An 18,069-nucleotide genomic window follows, 5' to 3' on the forward strand; every position below is an offset into this window, starting at 1 on the left:
CATTAATTATTCCCCTCTCCTGTTAAAGACCATCTCAAATTACAATAGATGGTCCCATCTTCCCCTATCATATATGGGTAGATGTCATTGATATAAAATGATATAGGTTTCCCAGGATTCCTTTATATTGCACAGATGCTTCCAATAATCCCGCCTAAAAGAATTCTGGCAACTTTGAATAAAGCACTGACAAAATTGATATGGGCGGGTAAACGTCCAAGAATATCCTGGTTTAAGTTACAACAAAGAAAGGAGCTAGGAGGTGTTAACCTACCCTGTCTTCTTAATTATGCCTTGTCCGCAAAGTTCAGAGTGGCGCTCGATTGGATCGGGGGCTCTGACGTTTACATGCAGCGACATATTGAACAAACCTTCACTCCTGAGTGGAACCTAGTCTCTATTACACACTCCTCAAATATCTCTCCCTGCTTCAATTAAAGACAATGTTTTGGTACATTCCACATGTTTGGCGTGGAGATTAACAAGATGTAATTTAAAGGTGACCAAAACTAACTAACTATCTTTCTGCCATTATGGGGGAGCCCAAACTTTCCACCTAGCCAGAATTCACCTATTTTTAAACAATGGCATGCTGCTGGACTATGCTAATTTTATAAATTTTTGAATATTGATGATTTAGCTCCAAATACTAGATCGCAGTTACAAGATAGATTCCCTCCCTTTCTATACCATTGTTTCCGTACTTACAAGCTGTTAGCTATGCTCAAACCTCCTTAAAGAGTCAACATTTTAAATTAGATCAATTGTGCTCTCTAGATAGGATATTATTCTACAAGCCTAAAGACCCCCTCACTACCTCCACCATATATACACATTCCTGTCCTGAGCTTGATTTCTAAACTGGTTCGGTGGGTTTGTTAAAATGGAAGGCGACGTTGCCTGATCTCAATATGACGACTATGTTAGAGGCCTATATGAAACTCAATAAAATTTTAGTTTCAGCATCATATATGGAAATGCATATAAAAATATTGCATAGGGCCTACTTCACACCAAAACTAAAATTTGTTATAGGGGAACCTCAAGATTCAAACTGCTACAAATGTAAAGCCCCCGATGCATATATTATGCATTGTTTGTTATTTTGTTCCCAAGTCCAGTCTTTTAGGAAATCTATCCAAACTCATTAATACTGATTTAAAAATAGAATTTACGATCACTAAGGAATGGGTTGTTTGGGGTATTTATTCAAGTTCTAGGGAATGTAGATTAACTAAAGGTAATTGTTTTTTGCTTATTAAACTGGCAGCTGCTGCAAAAAAAACTATTTTGTCACACTGGATCTCAACAGAACATATCCCCATACATTTATTTCATACCAAATTCGCTTTCTTATTTTTTTATGGATTAAGCCGAAACTTCTTTATACAAGGAGAAAATGACAGGAAATTTTTTTGATGTTTGGCTCCCATATATTTCTACACTTTCCGATGTTATAAAGGCTGCACTGAGAAAATGTGTCGGTTTAACAACCTGGTACAATTTGAAAGTTTTAGCCATGGGTGTACCATTCTAACAATTATATTTGACTAATATTATTATTTAATTTTTTTGTTTCTATATTTTATAGAGTATAATATAGACATTCCTTTGTCACTGTATTAGTGTTCTAAACTATATGTTATGTATTATGTTTTATACCTGACATTGTAATATTTATTGTAATGTAATTTTGACAATCTGTTAATAAAACTTGTTAAAAAAAAAAATATATATATATATATATATATACATTGATTTTACATAAAAACTCCAGAGCCGTACTATTGTTTTCCTGTATAGGGGTCAGATTAGTTGCTTATTGCACTTTGGAATTTAACACTTGACGATTTATCTAATGAAGGAATTCCCTTCCACACATCCCTGATAGCTGTAACCAACCAGCACACAGCACAGGTAGACAACTCCACTTTACATTTCATTTCATGAGAATGTTGTCTACTCAAGTGGAATACATCTTAAATATAAGACATGGCTTGAATTAATAATCAGGCAGTGATTTAGTGAAGGGTCACTGGTTCCTAGGAAAAGTGATAGGGTGTAGACTGGTTCTGACCACGCATCCAGTGTGTTTAGATAACAAGTCCACCATTTCTTTTTAATAAATTCATGGTGAAAAATAGTTTTTTTTTATTAAAGTTGACCAGCAATGGACTCTCTCATCTTGTAGTCATCTAGGATGATAATATCACTCACTGGCACCACATCCTTCAAGGATCCCTAAAGCAAGAGAATTAATGATCTTAAAAAAAACTTAAAAAAAAAAAATCCCCAATACTCCTATTCTTTGCTTAGATCAGCCTTTGCTGCTTTGTGGCTGGTAAAGTTAACAACATATTAGCAGAGCAACAGCAACTGAGTTGCAAAATAGCATGCTTAGGATGAAGTGAATACAATTAGCAGGGTCATTCCATAGCAGAACACCCAAAAAAAGGATGTAAGGAGAATGTAAAAAAAAAAAAACTTTCTGCCAAATATCTCGACTGTCTGACTGCTAGGGGTATATTTACTAAAGTGAGAGTTTTTAGAAATGGAGAGGTTGCCCGTAGCAACCAGATTCTAGCTATTCTCTTCTAAAAGGTGCTATTTAAATGTTATGTAGAACCTGATTGGTTGCTATGGGCAACATCTACACTTCTAAAAACTCACTTTAAGTAAATATACCCCTTAGTTTAATAAATTGAAAAATCAATATTTCGGAAACTATTTAGTAATTGCGGCTTATTTATTCAGTTTACTTGAAGTATCATGGGTGTTTATTAAGGAATTACTACAAAATGTGGACCAGGGAGGTAACTTTTCTTTCTGAATCCAATAATCCAAACTAAATTACTTTATCTGCCTTACGTTTCAAGTTACAGCAAAGATGCAAGATTTTGGAACAGAATTAAAAATGCAAAGTTAAATCAACATTAGATATCCCAATTTTTTTTTAGGTTCTTAACAAAGGTATACATTACTACCACAAAAAAAAAAAAATCAGCATAGTACTGGGTTTCATAGTGGAGAAAAAAAAATAATGAAGTTGACGTTCAATTACTGTTGTACCGCATACATAAGAAACCATGAAATTTAAAAACTTAAACATAACTGAAGTTGAGTCAACAATAACATTACGTTTTTAAATGTCATGGTTTCTTGTTTACAGGCCCATAGGGATGCATACAAAAATGTAAAAGTCTGGAGCAAGATGAGGACGAGTTGTTGTGCCATTGCTGGCATGTCCATGCTGTTGGAATGGCACATCGCCTGCCTCATGGCAGCTGTTTGCTGATCTTACAATAAATGCAAATAAAGGTGTAATTAAAACTTAATACATATAAATGTTTTCTTACCTCCATAAGGAGGTCTGATGAGGGGATCATACTGTGAGTTGGGGACAGAGAATCCTCTGACTGGGAACTGCATGAACTTCGTTTTACTGCAAGGAACAAAATAGATTATTGAATGTTTGCACTAAACCATAACAGCAAGTAAGCCGATAGCTTATTATGTTTGCTGATGCTTCATTGTCCATGAAATACTCCTTGACAGCCATTAACCACTTGCCTTGCTTGGTCGCATGAGATGCAACCATGCCAAGATGGGCTTTCCCTGACCTTGTCGCATCTGATGCAACTATCAGAGAAGCCTGCTGACGGAAGTTAATCTTCCAGCAGCCGCGAGGTTCAGCCCATCCGGCCAGCCCCTCAGTTACCGCAGCAACTTTCCCCAGCCTCCTGCCGGCTGAGCTACAGGAGCGGTGCGATCCTAAAAAGATTGCCCACCCATGGCTGCAAGAAGGCAATCTTCCTGCAGCCCGAGAAGTAGAAACTCAGGGCAGTTGCTGGTGGCTCTCCACGGCCAACCAGACTGTTATCGGCGATGTGGTTAGTATCGCCTACAGTTTCCTGCGGGGCCAAATCTGCAGCACAGCCATGCCTCCCTCTCTCCAAGGCAACATAGTGGCAGCTGAGATGGACAACTGATGGCTGTTCTTCTATCAGGACTCCAGATGGTATATAGTGCTGCTCTCCCTCTGCTCTGAGTAACTTCCAAAGATGTTGCTGAAAAATATATATCACAATCATCATGAGTGGAAAATCTTGGCTGCCGAAATATTTCAATACAAAGGAATTGTCAGCAAATATAATTCTCTGTTTTCCTCTTCTGTGTCCTATGGCAGCCATAACTATGGCATGTACCTAAGCAATATAGTAGGAAGGGGTACAAAGAAAGCTTTCCAGATATTGCTAAATAGCCTGTCGAAGTAAATTGCATATGCTGCATTATCGTATATTACAGTGGCTGTGTGGAAGATGTATCTCTTAAGTGGGTTGCCAGTAATAGATAATTTTTCCATAGGATAATGACTAAAGAAGATATGGATAAATATCCAACATGCTACCTTGCAGAGCTACGTCACCAAGTCAGAGTCCTTTTTGCCCGAGATGGTTCCACCACCAGCTGAGTTGGCTTTTAAGATCTCTGACAACTTTCACCCACACTGCTTGTATTCCTGTATGATTACTTCTCATCAATCTGGAATTTGCATGACCTTTCTGAGGTCCTACTGGAATAAAAAATAGCTGTTCTGTATACCTAAAACACTCTATACTAGATATATGGCGCGTGTACTCCACAAATTTAGCCAATGCATTTTCTTCGACTTTGAGTTACCATCCTTTTACTGGCAACTTGTGGATGCAAACAGCTGGCTGGACCACTATAGACTTGTAGATCTCTAAAAAGGGTTCTCTGCACCACAGCGCTTTTAACTCTGAATCTCTGAATTTTCTAGCAGAAGTAACTGCCACCAGGAACACCACCTTCACTGTCATCCATCTCAGAGAAACTACCTGTATCAGCTCAAAGGCTGCAACCATTAAGCTCTATATTGTGGTTCCATGAGCCTCAAAGAACCAAACAGAATCCATACTGCAAAAAGTGAAGGATGTGTGCAATAAATTGCTTGGCCTAGATATGTCTTAGAGGAACAATATTCTTTCTGATTTTTTTATGTTGATTATAGACTCTATTTCTCCTTTATATTTGCACAACTTCCATGTCATTAAATGTAGCTCTAGATTTGGGTAAACAACTGGCAGCAATGGTTGTTTCTTAAGCTTCTCCAAGACTACCAGGAACCACAATTGCTGTGGCCATAACTGGTAAACTTACTACTATATTTTCTTTCTCTTTTTTTATTGTAGCATACAAGTAATGAGAGAATACAGATGAAGACAAATGATTTTTGAAGCGTCCATGGGGCTGACAACTACCATTAGACAGACCAATTATCCGACATTGCCATTCACTGTGCCAATAGATGAACCTGGGTACTTTGGCATTCTGGTTTGTTGCCATAGGAAGCCAAAATCTATCAGTACACTTTGTGATGTAGAAACCATTCCCTAGGAACACCTCACCTTCGATTTAGGTAATTAGCCATTGCATTTTCCCAGTTTGCAAGGTAAAATGCTGAAAATTTATTTAAATTGCACCATTATATTGAGCTACCTTCCTGGAAATTTATAATAGCCACCACTAAGATGCTCTGAGATGCTTCCACAGTAACTGTTGCTGAAAACATTGAACTCCTTCCATACAGCTCTCATTTGCAGTACATGAAGGTGCATCCCATGAACAGCAAACAGCAATGGAGTCTGTTGTAAGTATTAGCCATTCCAGGTCCAAGGTTGACATTCCTTGTATATTTAGCCTTGGATTTTAACACCAGGTGAGAGACCTTTTAGCGGATGAAGTTGTGATCCAGAGAAACTGGCTTGTAAATCACATGTGCAACCATCAGCTGGAATTCCTGACCATGTGACACTTTGCCCAGGATACCACTCCTATGGTGGAGGAAAACATTCTCAATAGTTGAAGCCCATTCATTATGGTTGTTCACTAATAAACATATAGTTCATGTGCCAAGGACTGTATGACATGGACATCTTTTTTGCTGCATTAAGATTGTTTTGATGCCCAGACACTAGGTCCTTGAATATCCATAAACAGAGGAACTAGACTGTCTTTACCTAGGTAACTATGCCAGTCCTTGACTTGCCTTCACAATTGGAGTGTTCTCAGTATCCAGAGAGCAGGTAAGCCTCTACGCTACAATAAATAATATATTCTGCCTGATCTACTATACGAAAGACAGGAGAAGACACACGGGAAAATGATCTACTTTATATATGTGATTTGGGGCAATTTTTGGAGCCTGTATCTACCTAACCTGGAAGCTACCCTTTATAATGGCTGCCACAGCACATTGAAGAGGAAATTGTCTGATTTGCACTAGAGATGTTAAAGCTAATGAAAACAAAGGTCTGATTGGCTGTAATGGTTTAGTGCACATTTTGGAAATTAAATGCTATGTTTGTAAATAACCCTCAATGCTGTTCAACTTTGAAATTGTCCTTTTGCCCAAATATACAGTGCTGATAACTTTGGGTGTTTACCAGTGTCACTACTGGAAGATAGAGGTCTTCTGGTCACATCCACCTCGTGCCCACTGCTCCTTCGCCTATCTTCCTGTGCCTGGAAGAGAAATAATGTAATGTTATAGTTTCCTTTTTTTTTTTTTAATATTCTTTTTATTTAGCAATCCACAATAACATGGAACAAACAGATATTCAAAAATAAAGTACATCACAAAATATGTATATGGAATATAAGTTGTAGCAATATATAACAATAATGTAGTGATTACATTTTTTATTATAAAGAAACAGATGGATGCAAGAAAAATATCTCACAGCAACGGTGTGGCAAACCGTCAAAAGATAATAGAGAAGGAGAAAAAGAAGAGAGAAACCATAAAAAATAAAACAAAAGAAGAAAAGGGGAGGGAGAACTCTAATCAGGAAAACATTCCTTCAATCTAAATACAATAAAAAGGTTAAATATTGAATGGAGAGGGAATATTTTGGAGTGTCAACCAAGGGCCCCACACTTTATTAAAAGATTTTGATGTGTTACGTAAAAAAGCACTCATATATTCCATCTTGTAGATATACCAAACCCGTGATAATATCACCTGCATAGGGGAAGGATCAGGGTTTTTCCAATCCGCTGCTATCTGGCAGGTCATAGCGGACACTATATGTCGGAATAATTTATTCTGATATCGCGATAAGGAGGACAGATATAAGGGGAGAAGAAAATGCTGAGGATCGGAGGGAATAGTAGTCTCAAAGAGGCGCGAGATATGGCAGGAGATTGTTGATCTTCTATTAGTGAGTTTGGGACAAGTCCACCAGATATGCAAAAAATTGCCCTCGCCACCACAACCCCTCCAGCACCTATCCGAAGCATCAGGAAACATTACTTGCAGGCGTGAAAGAACATAATACCATCGATATACCAATTTATAAATATTTTCCTTAATTTTGACGCAGATAGAACTGGCAGCGGCATTGTCCCAAATTTCCGTCCAATCCTCAGCATCTATGGGGTGCCCCAAATCACGCTCCCACGCTAATTCATGAGAGTCCCGATCAGGACTGACCTCCTCCCTCAATAAAGAATAAATAGTAGAGAAAAGACCCCTAGTAGAAGGTAGTCTCCAACATATAGACTCAAAAGAGGTCAAAGGTCTACTAATCAAAATGTAACTAATTTTAGAATTTTAGAATTAAAATGTCTAATTTGTAAATAACGAAAAACATCTGTGGATGGGATTGCTGCTCTATCTTGAATTTCAGAAAATTGGGGAAAATTATTATCTATAGTGATATCATTTAAATAGTAAATATCACCCAATAACCAAGCGGTGAAGGACGATTTGCGTAAGCCTGGAGGGAAAATGGGATTGTGGAGTAATGGTATCAAAGGGGATGGGCTTGGAGCTAACTTAAACAGTCTGTTGACTAGGTCCCAAATTGCTAAAGAATGGGAAATTACAGGGTGGGAAGAAACTAATCGGGGGCGATGAATCCTAGATAGCCATAACAGCGAAGATACAGTGGTCAGTCCCAGCTCCTCGGCTTCGATAGCAACCCAGACCTTCCTTGCATTAAAGTTATACCACTGAGCCCAATGAGAGAGCTGCGCAGCACAATAATATTTTCTAAAATCAGGAATACTCATACCCCCTCCCCCGGAGGGACGTAATATTATAGTCTCCTGGAGTTGGTACTTTTATCCGTTTTAGGCTAGAAACTCACTGGAGCTCTATATACCAGTTTATATAACTTGGCACTTACATTGCCTACTATTAGAAAGCTAATAGAGCATGCAAGTTCCCACCATACAAGACCTATTCTATGAATGTTATGGGCTATAGATTGCATTTACACCTCAAATGTAAGGTAACCAGGACTCTAGATTAAAAAAAAAAAAAAAAAGAGTAGATGTTAATTATCCTACTGGACAGTGTGTAACTGAGGGAATCTGAGATCTACCATTATTGTGCAGAAAAATGCTGTGTCTGAGTTAATTCCAACTATTCATGAAGGGGTATATTATAGGATTTTTGTAATGATCCTGAATGAGATCGGTACTTACCACTGGCAGGTCTTTCAGCTGATGCTTTCCATCTCCTGGCCCAACATGGACCAAATGATTAAAATTCTTAGGATTGGAGATTAGTTTTGATCTCATCTGAGGGTCTTTCATCATCACTCTGTAACATACATAAAAAAGACATATTATGACTGGTTAGATCTCTTAAACGGGCTTGACAAATGATATCACTAAGGAAATCTCCCACTAGGATAGAGAGGCTCCGCCATTTTCTGAGCTCCATAGATATTGGAGGAGTGGAGCCAGCGGGTACAAAGCCACAGGAAGTATGCAATGAAAGGGGCTCCCGGTTGTACACTCCCCTCTGACACTTGTTTGTACACCCTTCAAGCCCTTTTGGAGCTCTGAAAGCCACAACACCAACGTTTGTTTTAGTGGTAATTGTAATGAAAGATCCCAGAGTAGTGAACCTACTGAATGTCTACTTGGGGTGAAAATCTGAAATGTCTGAAAAATTATTATATTATAAAAAAAATATCAATATAATTTCAATAATTGTTAATATAATAAGTAAATGCACCTCTTTATTTCTTTAAAAGGTCAACTTTCATTGCAAGACTGAAGTTAAAACACAGAAAGAATGTTGAAGACACATAATGGACTGTAATAATGCTTGCAGAAGTGACATTGTTTGTGCCCAGCAGGAAACCAAAGAAGAATTAATGGCTATAGACAAAAAGAGTTTGCCTCCACCATGGCCATAACAGAGCACAAATGCACCCTGTGCTGACCCCGCCCCCCAAACACGTGACATCATGACGTCACTCAAAAAAGGCGAGGCTTGCAGCACCAGTGCAGAACTGATCTAGTATCTTGAGGATGCCTGGTCAGCTGCCCAGATTGCAGAGTACCTGTCTGAAGCATCCACAGGACGCTACAGACGGCACCGCACAAGCACCCTGCTAGTCTTTGCACGGTTGGCTGTATTTCCCCTTCGCGCTAGGGACCTGGAAGTGACGTGAGTGAGGGCGGAAGTGCAGTTCCTGCCCATGACAGCCACCTAAAGAAGAACTTTGTCCCCACTTACACAAGTTTGTTGTCCCTTCGTGGGCTCGCTGCGCTCGCCGCGCTTTGGGCACGGTGGCTCGCTGTGCTCGCCACATGGTTATATTCCCCCTCTACGCCCACTTGGATGGCAGGGAATGACGCTGGACACTGGCTAAAGACGTCAGGGTCCTCTCTGTGAAGGGGATTTAGACATTACCGCGGCTCCGGTTTCACCCCTAGTTACAGCACTGGTCTTCACCTTAATAAGCACGGTTATAAAGCAGAAATATTTGCTAGTTTTGTGCATCTAAGATTGTAAGCTCTCACAGGCAGGTGGAGGTGGCCCTGCACGGGGAGTGCACACAGGCCCCCTCCTCTCTTAAGACGCCCCTGGGCAGGTCCCTCTCTTACCTTACATTTATTATTCCTTTGATATGTCAAGTTTCACTGTGATTTTGTATATTCCTTGTACAGCACTGCGGAGACTATGTGGCGCCTTAAAAATGAAAGGTAATTCGCAAACAGATACTTGTATGGATCCAAGATAAGTAACAATCCCAACCAATGTGGGATCAATTGGGAATAGTGGAGTTTGCAGGTGAGATGACTGCAGTCTGATGCTGATGGGCGCACAATGTCTCACCTCTCTAACTGCGCCCTATAGGACTCAGCAGACTGGCCCTTACACTGAGCAGCCAGATCTGTCAGACTTGGCAAATTCAGACATTCATTGCTTGGGCCACACTCCCAAATCCTTCTGGGTACAGCTAATTTAGTTGACCACACACACTGTGAAGGTTATGGTCTTCATTTATATATGGGCAGCTTTACAGTTCGTCACCTTATGGTAATGCTTTATTGCACATTAAAAAAAAACTATTAAAAAAAAACTAAAATACACGTTAAAAGTTTAAAATATTACAAACACATACACACGCCTCCTCCAATTCTAAGATCGAACAATATACATTGAAAAACCATCTCTGCTGTTCTACCTCCTCTGCTGTTGCCGTTCCTCATCTGAGATTCGGAAGGAAAAATGTCTCTTGCTTTTCGTCTTAAGCAGCTGCCGTCGGCTGTTGTCGGACGTCTCTGGTACTTCAAACTCATCTTGATCTGTCAAGAATTAGCAAAGAAGCTATTATGGAAAAACAACTTTTCTTCAGTAACTTCCAATTGTAAGTAAGATTTCTAAATATCAAAAAAGATAAATACATGGATAGTAATCTGATGCATACAATATCAGTGAAATAGCTTATACTAGAAGGATTCAAACAGGAATGCACTGACCGTGAATACAGAAGCAGACAGGGAGAAATGCACTATAAGTGAAACAGCATAGGGGAATACACTAAAGGTGACAGCAGGAGCAAAGCAGCAGAAGGAGGAATGCACTAAAGACGACAGCGGGAGCTGAGCAGCAGAATGCACTAAAGGTGACAGCAGGAACTGAGCAGCAGAAGGAGGAATGCACTAAGGGTGACAGCAGGAACTGAGCAGCAGAAAGAGGAACGCACTAAAGGTGAAAGCAGGAACTGAGCAGCAGAAGGAGGAATGCACTAAAGGTGACAGCAGGAACTGAGCAGCAGAAAGAGGAATGCACTAAGGGTGACAGCAGGAACTGAGCAGCAGAAGGAGGAATGCACTAAAGGTGACAGCAGGAACTGAGCAGCAGAATGCACTAAAGGTGACAGAAGGAACTGAGCAGCAGAGGGAGGAATGCACTAAGGGTGACAGTAGGAACTGAGCAGCAGAAGGAGGAATGCACTAAAGGTGACAGAAGGAACTGAGCAGCAGAGGGAGGAATGCACTAAAGGTGAACGCAGGAACTGAGCAGCAGAAAGAGGAATGCACTAAATGTGACAGCAGGAACAGAGTAGCAGAAGGAGGAATGCACTAAATGTGACAGCAGGAACAGAGGAGCAGAAGGAGAAGTGCTTTACAAAGTAACAGGTCGGAAGAGAAGTGTGTACTGATCGTACATCAGGGAAAATGGAGTAAACTGTCTGATTGAAATATTCAAAAAAGAGAAGATATTCCCAGCGCACACCTGCTTAAACTCGGTCTCTTTTAATGTACAAGGTGATTTGTACCTATACTGAATAATGAAATAAATACAAAGATTTCAAGGTATATGTAAAATACAATTTATTGATTCCTTATATACAGTAGCTCACAAAAGAGTAAATATTGAGAGTGACTGTACATATACTGTTGTATTAAAATGCTTGGGAGTAATAAAATCTCCTAGTAAAATAGTTGTTAAAATAATATATGTTGATATATAGGGAATAAATGAATCTTATTCCTTACTTTATAAATAGCAATGATGTGTGAGTGCTTGCGATTCCTAATACCGATATACAGAACAGCTAGACATATACAACACATAAACCTTGCAGTCTCAAAAAGCTGTGTACTGCAATAGTGAAGAGGAAAATATTGTATGAGTCAATGCACAGGGTATTAAATGGATTCTTCCTCCTCCAAATAGAGAGGGAAATATGCTCAAAGGCGTTTTACTTTCCCCCGTTTAGGGTGTAAAGGCTTTAATTGACTGTGCTAGATTTTTTTCAATAGTTCCAGTTAAAACTGCTAATGCAGTGTAAGACTTGCTGTACCCGTATATCGTGGGTAGGTGTCAAAGACTGTCCCTCAGCTTTCTTCCGTGAGACGTCTGTGCAAAGCACTTGTTCCACTCACCGGCGGTGAAGGAGATTCTTAGGATGTTTGGGCGTAATGAATAAGTTGAATCCGCTGTGGCGGTGTGAGGAGGTGTCAGCCGGGAGACATACCCGTCTCTCCGTTCCCCATATGCTGCAGTCGGAAGGAACGGTGGACGCGGGATCGATTTAGTCCTCGTCCTCAACGTTTCACCTGATCACAGGCTTCTTCAGAAGTATAGAGGTGATCGATTTCTCCCTCTGTCCATCCTTAAATAGCGGTTTGCCAGGTGCTGTTAAGTTTGCCCTCATGAAGCTGATATGGTGGCTTTATTGCCCTTTCCCACATTTGATTGGTTGCAGGTTGTGTTTGAGGATAAATAAAATCCTGGCAATGAAGTTTTATTTGGCAAAAATTGCAGAATATTGCGCATCCAGGCTATATGTACAGACAATACACGAAACACATGGACAACACAATATTAAGTGAATAACATATTATGAAATAAATAAAGAAAATTAAAGAAAAATAATAATAAATGTAACAAGAAAACTAACAAAAATGTGAGCTGTTGGTAGCTACTGTACTCTATTATCAATTGGAAGACTAATTGAAGCAGCAAATGAAAAAAGCATGTTGGTGTTAATTAAATTGAATTCCATTAGGGAAAAGCTATTGTTTATGGGTATTGGTAAAAAATAAAAAAATAAAAAGGGGGGGGGGGGGCGGGAGGGGTAAAATTTATATCGAGTACTACCTTTGAGATTACTATTGGGTATTAGCATATGAATAAAACTTGTCATATATTCGGGTTGGAAAAACAAAAATTGTAAAGTAGCCGGAAAAACAACTAAAAGGGGAGGAAAGGTCCCTGTCTAATTTAAGATGGTCTTGCTGATTGAAGGTTTCATCATTCTTTAAGGAAAGGGGTTATTTCTAGGTCTATGTTAAGCCCTTTTGGTTGTCTTGTTCCCAAAGTATGTATCATTTCAACTTATTTTCTTGCCAGCGCTTTTTCTATTCTGGTTCCCCTCCAATAAGCTGTTACTTTTTTAAGACCTACAAATTGAAGATCTGATGTGTAACTGTTGTGTTTTTCTAAAAAATGTACCGGACTACTATGGTGGTCTTTCTTGTTTTGGATGTTGACTACATTTTGAAACATAATTATTTTTGGTTTAATGACAACTTTTATCTACAAAAGAGAGGTACGGCAATGGGTACCTAATTTGCACCATCCTATGCCAACCTCTTTCTGGCACAGTGGGAACAAGAAACCATTTGGGAGAATGAAAGATATAGACAAAATTTAAAATTGTGGGTTTGATATATAGATGATATCATTATCATCTGGAAAGGCACAAAAGAAGAACTGGAGACTTTTGTCAACACATTGAATAATAATAAAATTAATTTAGAATTTACTACAGAAAGCAGCATAAATAGCATAATTTTTTTAGATTTAATAATTTTTTCCAATAACAAATTGGAAACCAGAACTTACTGTAAACCTACCGATTGTAACAGTTATTTAAATGCACACAGTAGTCATCATCAAAAATGGATATCTAATATCCCAGAGGGACAGTTCAGAAGAATAAGAAGGAACTGCTCAAGGAATATAGATTATACAGAACAATCAAAGATTTTAGAAAGTCAATTCTTGGAACAAAACTATCCAAAGAAAAATATAGAAAAAGCACGAAAGAGAGCAGAAACTTTTGATCGTAATGACCTTCTTATTTATAAAGAACGCCCCAAAACAACACAAGATGTACCCTTATTCATTTCAACCTTTTCAGCTCAGAGTAATCTATTGGAAAGAAGCCTGTGGAAACATTGGCATATCCTTTAGCAGATGACGACCTGTGAGAAACCTTGCCCGCACATCCTAGAGTAGTCTACCGAAGAGCTCCCACTTTAATATCAACTCTATTTAAAAGTAATTATAAGACTCAAGATACTAGTAACGATAAAGGAATAGGAAGAACCTGGCTGAATCCAGAGATGAAAGTTTTTTTTTTTTTAGATGTGAGACATGTACAGCGTGTAAAAAAAACAAAAAAGGAAGATCACCAAAACCTGTAAGAGAAGTGACATCCTTCTTTAATAACAATCACTATAAAATAAAAGATTTCATCACGTGCAACACAAGGGGCATTATTTATTTAATAACCTGCCCTGGTGATATACAGTACATAGGTATGACCAAAAGAAAATTACACTTCAGAATCCAGGAACATCTGTGCAACATCCAAAACAAGAAAGACAACCATAGTAGTCCGGTACATTTTTTAGAAAAACACAACAGTGACACATCAGATCTTCAATTTGTAGGTCTCAAAAAAGTAACAGCTACCTGGAGGGGAACCAGAATAGAAAAAGCGCTGTCAAGAAAAGAAGTTGAAATGATATATACTTTGGGAACAAGACAACCAAAAGGGCTTAACATAAACCTAGAAATAACCCCTTTCCTTAAAGAATGATGAAACCTCCAATCAAGCAAGACCATCTTAAATTAGACAGGGACCTTTCCTCCCCTTTTAGTTGTTTTTCCAGCTACTTTACAATTTTTGTTTTTCCAACCCGAATATATGACAAGTTTTATTCATATGCTAATACCCAATAATAATCTCAAAGGTAGTACTCAATATAATTTTTACCCCTCCCGTCCCCTTTTTTACCAATACCCATAAACAATAGCTTTTCCCTAATGGGATTCAATTTAATTAACACCAACATGCTTTTTCCATTTGCTGCTTCAATTAGTCTTCCAATTGAAAATAGAATACAGTAGTTACCAACAGCTCACATTTTTGTTAGTTTTATTGTTACATTTATTATTTTTCTTTATTTATTTCATAATATATTATTCACTTGATATTGTGTTGTCCAAGTGTTTCTTGTATTGTCGGTACATATAGCCTGGATGCGCAATAATCTGCAATTTTTGCCAAATAAAACTTCATTGCCAGGATTTTATTTATTCTCAAACACAACCTGCAACCAATCAAATGTGGGAAAGGGCAAAAAAACCCACCATATCAGCTTCATGAGGGCAAAATTAACAGCACCTGGCAAACCGCTATTTAAGGATGGACAGAGGGAGAAATCGATCACCTCTATACTCCTGAAGAAGCCTGTGATCAGGTGAAACGTTGAGGACGAGGACTACATTGATCCCGCATCCACTGCTCATTCCGACTGCAGCATACAGAGACCCAAGAGACGGGTAGAGGACAAGGATTACATCGATCCCGCATCCACCGCTCCTTCCGACTGCAAAAGATCTAGCAGAGTCAATTAAAGCCTTTACACCCTAAACGGGGGAAAGTAAAACGCCTTTGAGCAAATTTCCCTCTCTATTTGGAGGAGGAAGAATCCATTTAATACCCTGTGCATTGACTCATACAATATTTTCCTCTTCACCATTGCAGTACACAGCTTTTTGAGACTGCAAGGTTTATGTGTTGTATATTTATTTGTTTGTATATGTCTAGCTGTTCTGTATACCGGTATTAGGAATCGCAAGCACTCACACATTATTGCTATTTATAAAGTAAGGAATAAGATTCATTTATTCCCTATATATCAACATATATTATTTTAACAACTATTTTACTAGGAGATTTTATTACTCCCAAGCATTTTAATACAACAGTATATGTACAGTCACTCTCAATATTTACTCTTTTGTGAGCTACTGTATATAAGGTATCAATAAATTGTATTTTACATATACCTTGAAATCTTTGTATTTATTTCATTATTCAGTATAGGTACAAATCACCTTGTACATTAAAAGAGACCGAGTTTAAGCAGGTGTGCGCAGGGAATATCTTCTCTTTTTTGAATATTGATATTCCTTTGGGTTTTGTAATGTCCTTTTTTTAGTATATTCTGACAGCTGCAACTGATTTATTTGGCACATTCCCTATATGTGACAGAACTAGTGCAGCCTCCACAACCCACCTTTTTGTTGTCTGATTGAAATCCCTCACATTTAGAAACAATCTCATGTTTTAATCTATCTACTATTAGTATGGGGATGTTTAATCTCTTATGATTTTAGGTAGTTGACACTGTAGTCCCTTGGTTCTATACTATTGCAAATGGACAGTGCTCACCTGCTGTAATGCTTTTGCGAGACAAAGTTGGCATTATACTCTTGTTCGCAGATGCCACTTCAAGGAATTGGAGTCTAGCTTGCACATTTTTAGTTACAATATTCTTGGCCGTAGTCCTAACTTTTTGTATAATTCGTCCTTCAGGAACATTTTATTATCTTTTCAGCTAAATCTTAAACCTTGAAAGTTATTTTGAATAACTTTATCAAATGACTTGTACAAATCTAAGTAGCGTAATCTTTTTTCCCACCCTCCTTAGCTCTATAGCTTTTTTTTTTTCTTCAAACCACCAAAAAAAAAAAATTTATATACTAAGTGTATTTTACTTGATCTGCCATTAATACTGTTGAACTTGCCATTATTTCCTACTGGGGAATTGTTAATTACTTCTTTTTGGAATAGAAGATTATTGATATGCAAACGTCATTCATTTGTAAAACAATTATATTGTTTATTAACATTTGTAATTCAGTGCCCCTTTTTTGAATGCTTTAAATATGAATACTAACCAGCCAACTTATTCCGTATATAGACCAACCGGACTTTCTCAGTCCCGAAGATACAGAGAGATCCCTCATAATTCAAGGGACGAACCTGCGTTGAACAAAAAATGAAACTTAAAAGCATAGACTTTTATGTATTTAAAAAAAAAAAAAAAAAAAATCTATCTATACAATCTATCTTGTATAACCTGAGACAAGTTCAAAAGTATACTTTGCTTGATATCCTGCAGGAGAATCGCACATAGGAAAGTAGAGTAAATAATGGAAACCTGCAAAGTAGTAGGTGGACACAGATGGTGTGCTATGGTTATCATCATGAGATCGGGCACAGGGGAAAAACAGGAATGAACGCCACTTTTGCCATATAATCCACCTACACTTTCCGCAGTTCACAATCAGTCCAGCAAAGGAGACAAACAAAAATGATTACAGTGGAATGGGGAGTGGGATAGCCAATTACACGGATGTTCATCCGGACCTTAGTAAATGGGTCGCTCATTTTCCTACCCTTTCATTCTCAGTATTACTTTAAGCATTATCCCAATCTTGTAGGCTATTACCATCTAGCATAAACATGGAACTGTTCTTATACATTTTCTGCAATACCCATTTATCCCCATGTAACCGCTTTACAAAGGGATTTCTACCACCCCACAATTGCACCCACTGTACACCCCAGTTACATCCTCTTACGGATTTTTCTTTTTAAAGTAATACATGTTTGGACAATAAAAAAAAAAAAAAAATCAACAAAATCATAAATAGATGCAGAAGAAACTTACTTTCTTCAGATGGACAGTCTGGATCCACTCACTTTTTCGGACATCAAAGATGTCTACTGCGTTTTCACTGTAAACTGTGAGGTGAGGAGAGGTATATGCTGCAAAGATAAACACTTCTTAATTACTCAGCATCCATGAGTGAGAGACTTTTCCCAAACACCCTGTCCTTACATGTGCCTAATGACCCTATCCTTACATGCGCCTAATGACCCCGACCTTACATGCGCCTAATGACCCCGACCTTACATGCGCCTAATGACCCCGACCTTACATGCGCCTAATGACCCCGACCTTACATGCGCCTAATGACCCCGACCTTACATGCGCCTAATGACCCCGACCTTACATGCGCCTAATGACACCGACCTTACATGCGCCTAATGACCCCGACCTTACATGCGCCTAATGACCCCGACCTTACATGCGCCTAATGACCCCGACCTTACATGCGCCTAATGACCCCGACCTTACATG

The 18,069-nt window shown here is 38.6% G+C and overlaps 1 protein-coding gene across 1 annotated transcript in view; it reads right to left on the minus strand.

Annotated features, from left to right (window-relative positions):
* CDC42BPG (CDC42 binding protein kinase gamma) overlaps nucleotides 1–18,069 on the minus strand; it is a 149,884-nt gene that overhangs the window by 10,156 nt on the left and 121,659 nt on the right. The window contains exons 31-36 of the mRNA XM_088480002.1: nucleotides 17,596–17,693; nucleotides 16,820–16,904; nucleotides 10,515–10,635; nucleotides 8,515–8,632; nucleotides 6,468–6,546; nucleotides 3,357–3,442 (exon numbers count right to left, since the gene is read on the minus strand). Of these exons, the coding sequence (XP_088336128.1) occupies nucleotides 3,357–3,442; nucleotides 6,468–6,546; nucleotides 8,515–8,632; nucleotides 10,515–10,635; nucleotides 16,820–16,904; nucleotides 17,596–17,693 (587 nt within the window). The remainder of the gene's footprint in view (nucleotides 1–3,356; nucleotides 3,443–6,467; nucleotides 6,547–8,514; nucleotides 8,633–10,514; nucleotides 10,636–16,819; nucleotides 16,905–17,595; nucleotides 17,694–18,069) is intronic.

This window comes from Taudactylus pleione, unplaced genomic scaffold, assembly GCF_031769625.1.
Source record: "Taudactylus pleione unplaced genomic scaffold, aTauple2 ptg000250l, whole genome shotgun sequence".
NCBI classification, from domain to species: domain Eukaryota; kingdom Metazoa; phylum Chordata; class Amphibia; order Anura; family Myobatrachidae; genus Taudactylus; species Taudactylus pleione.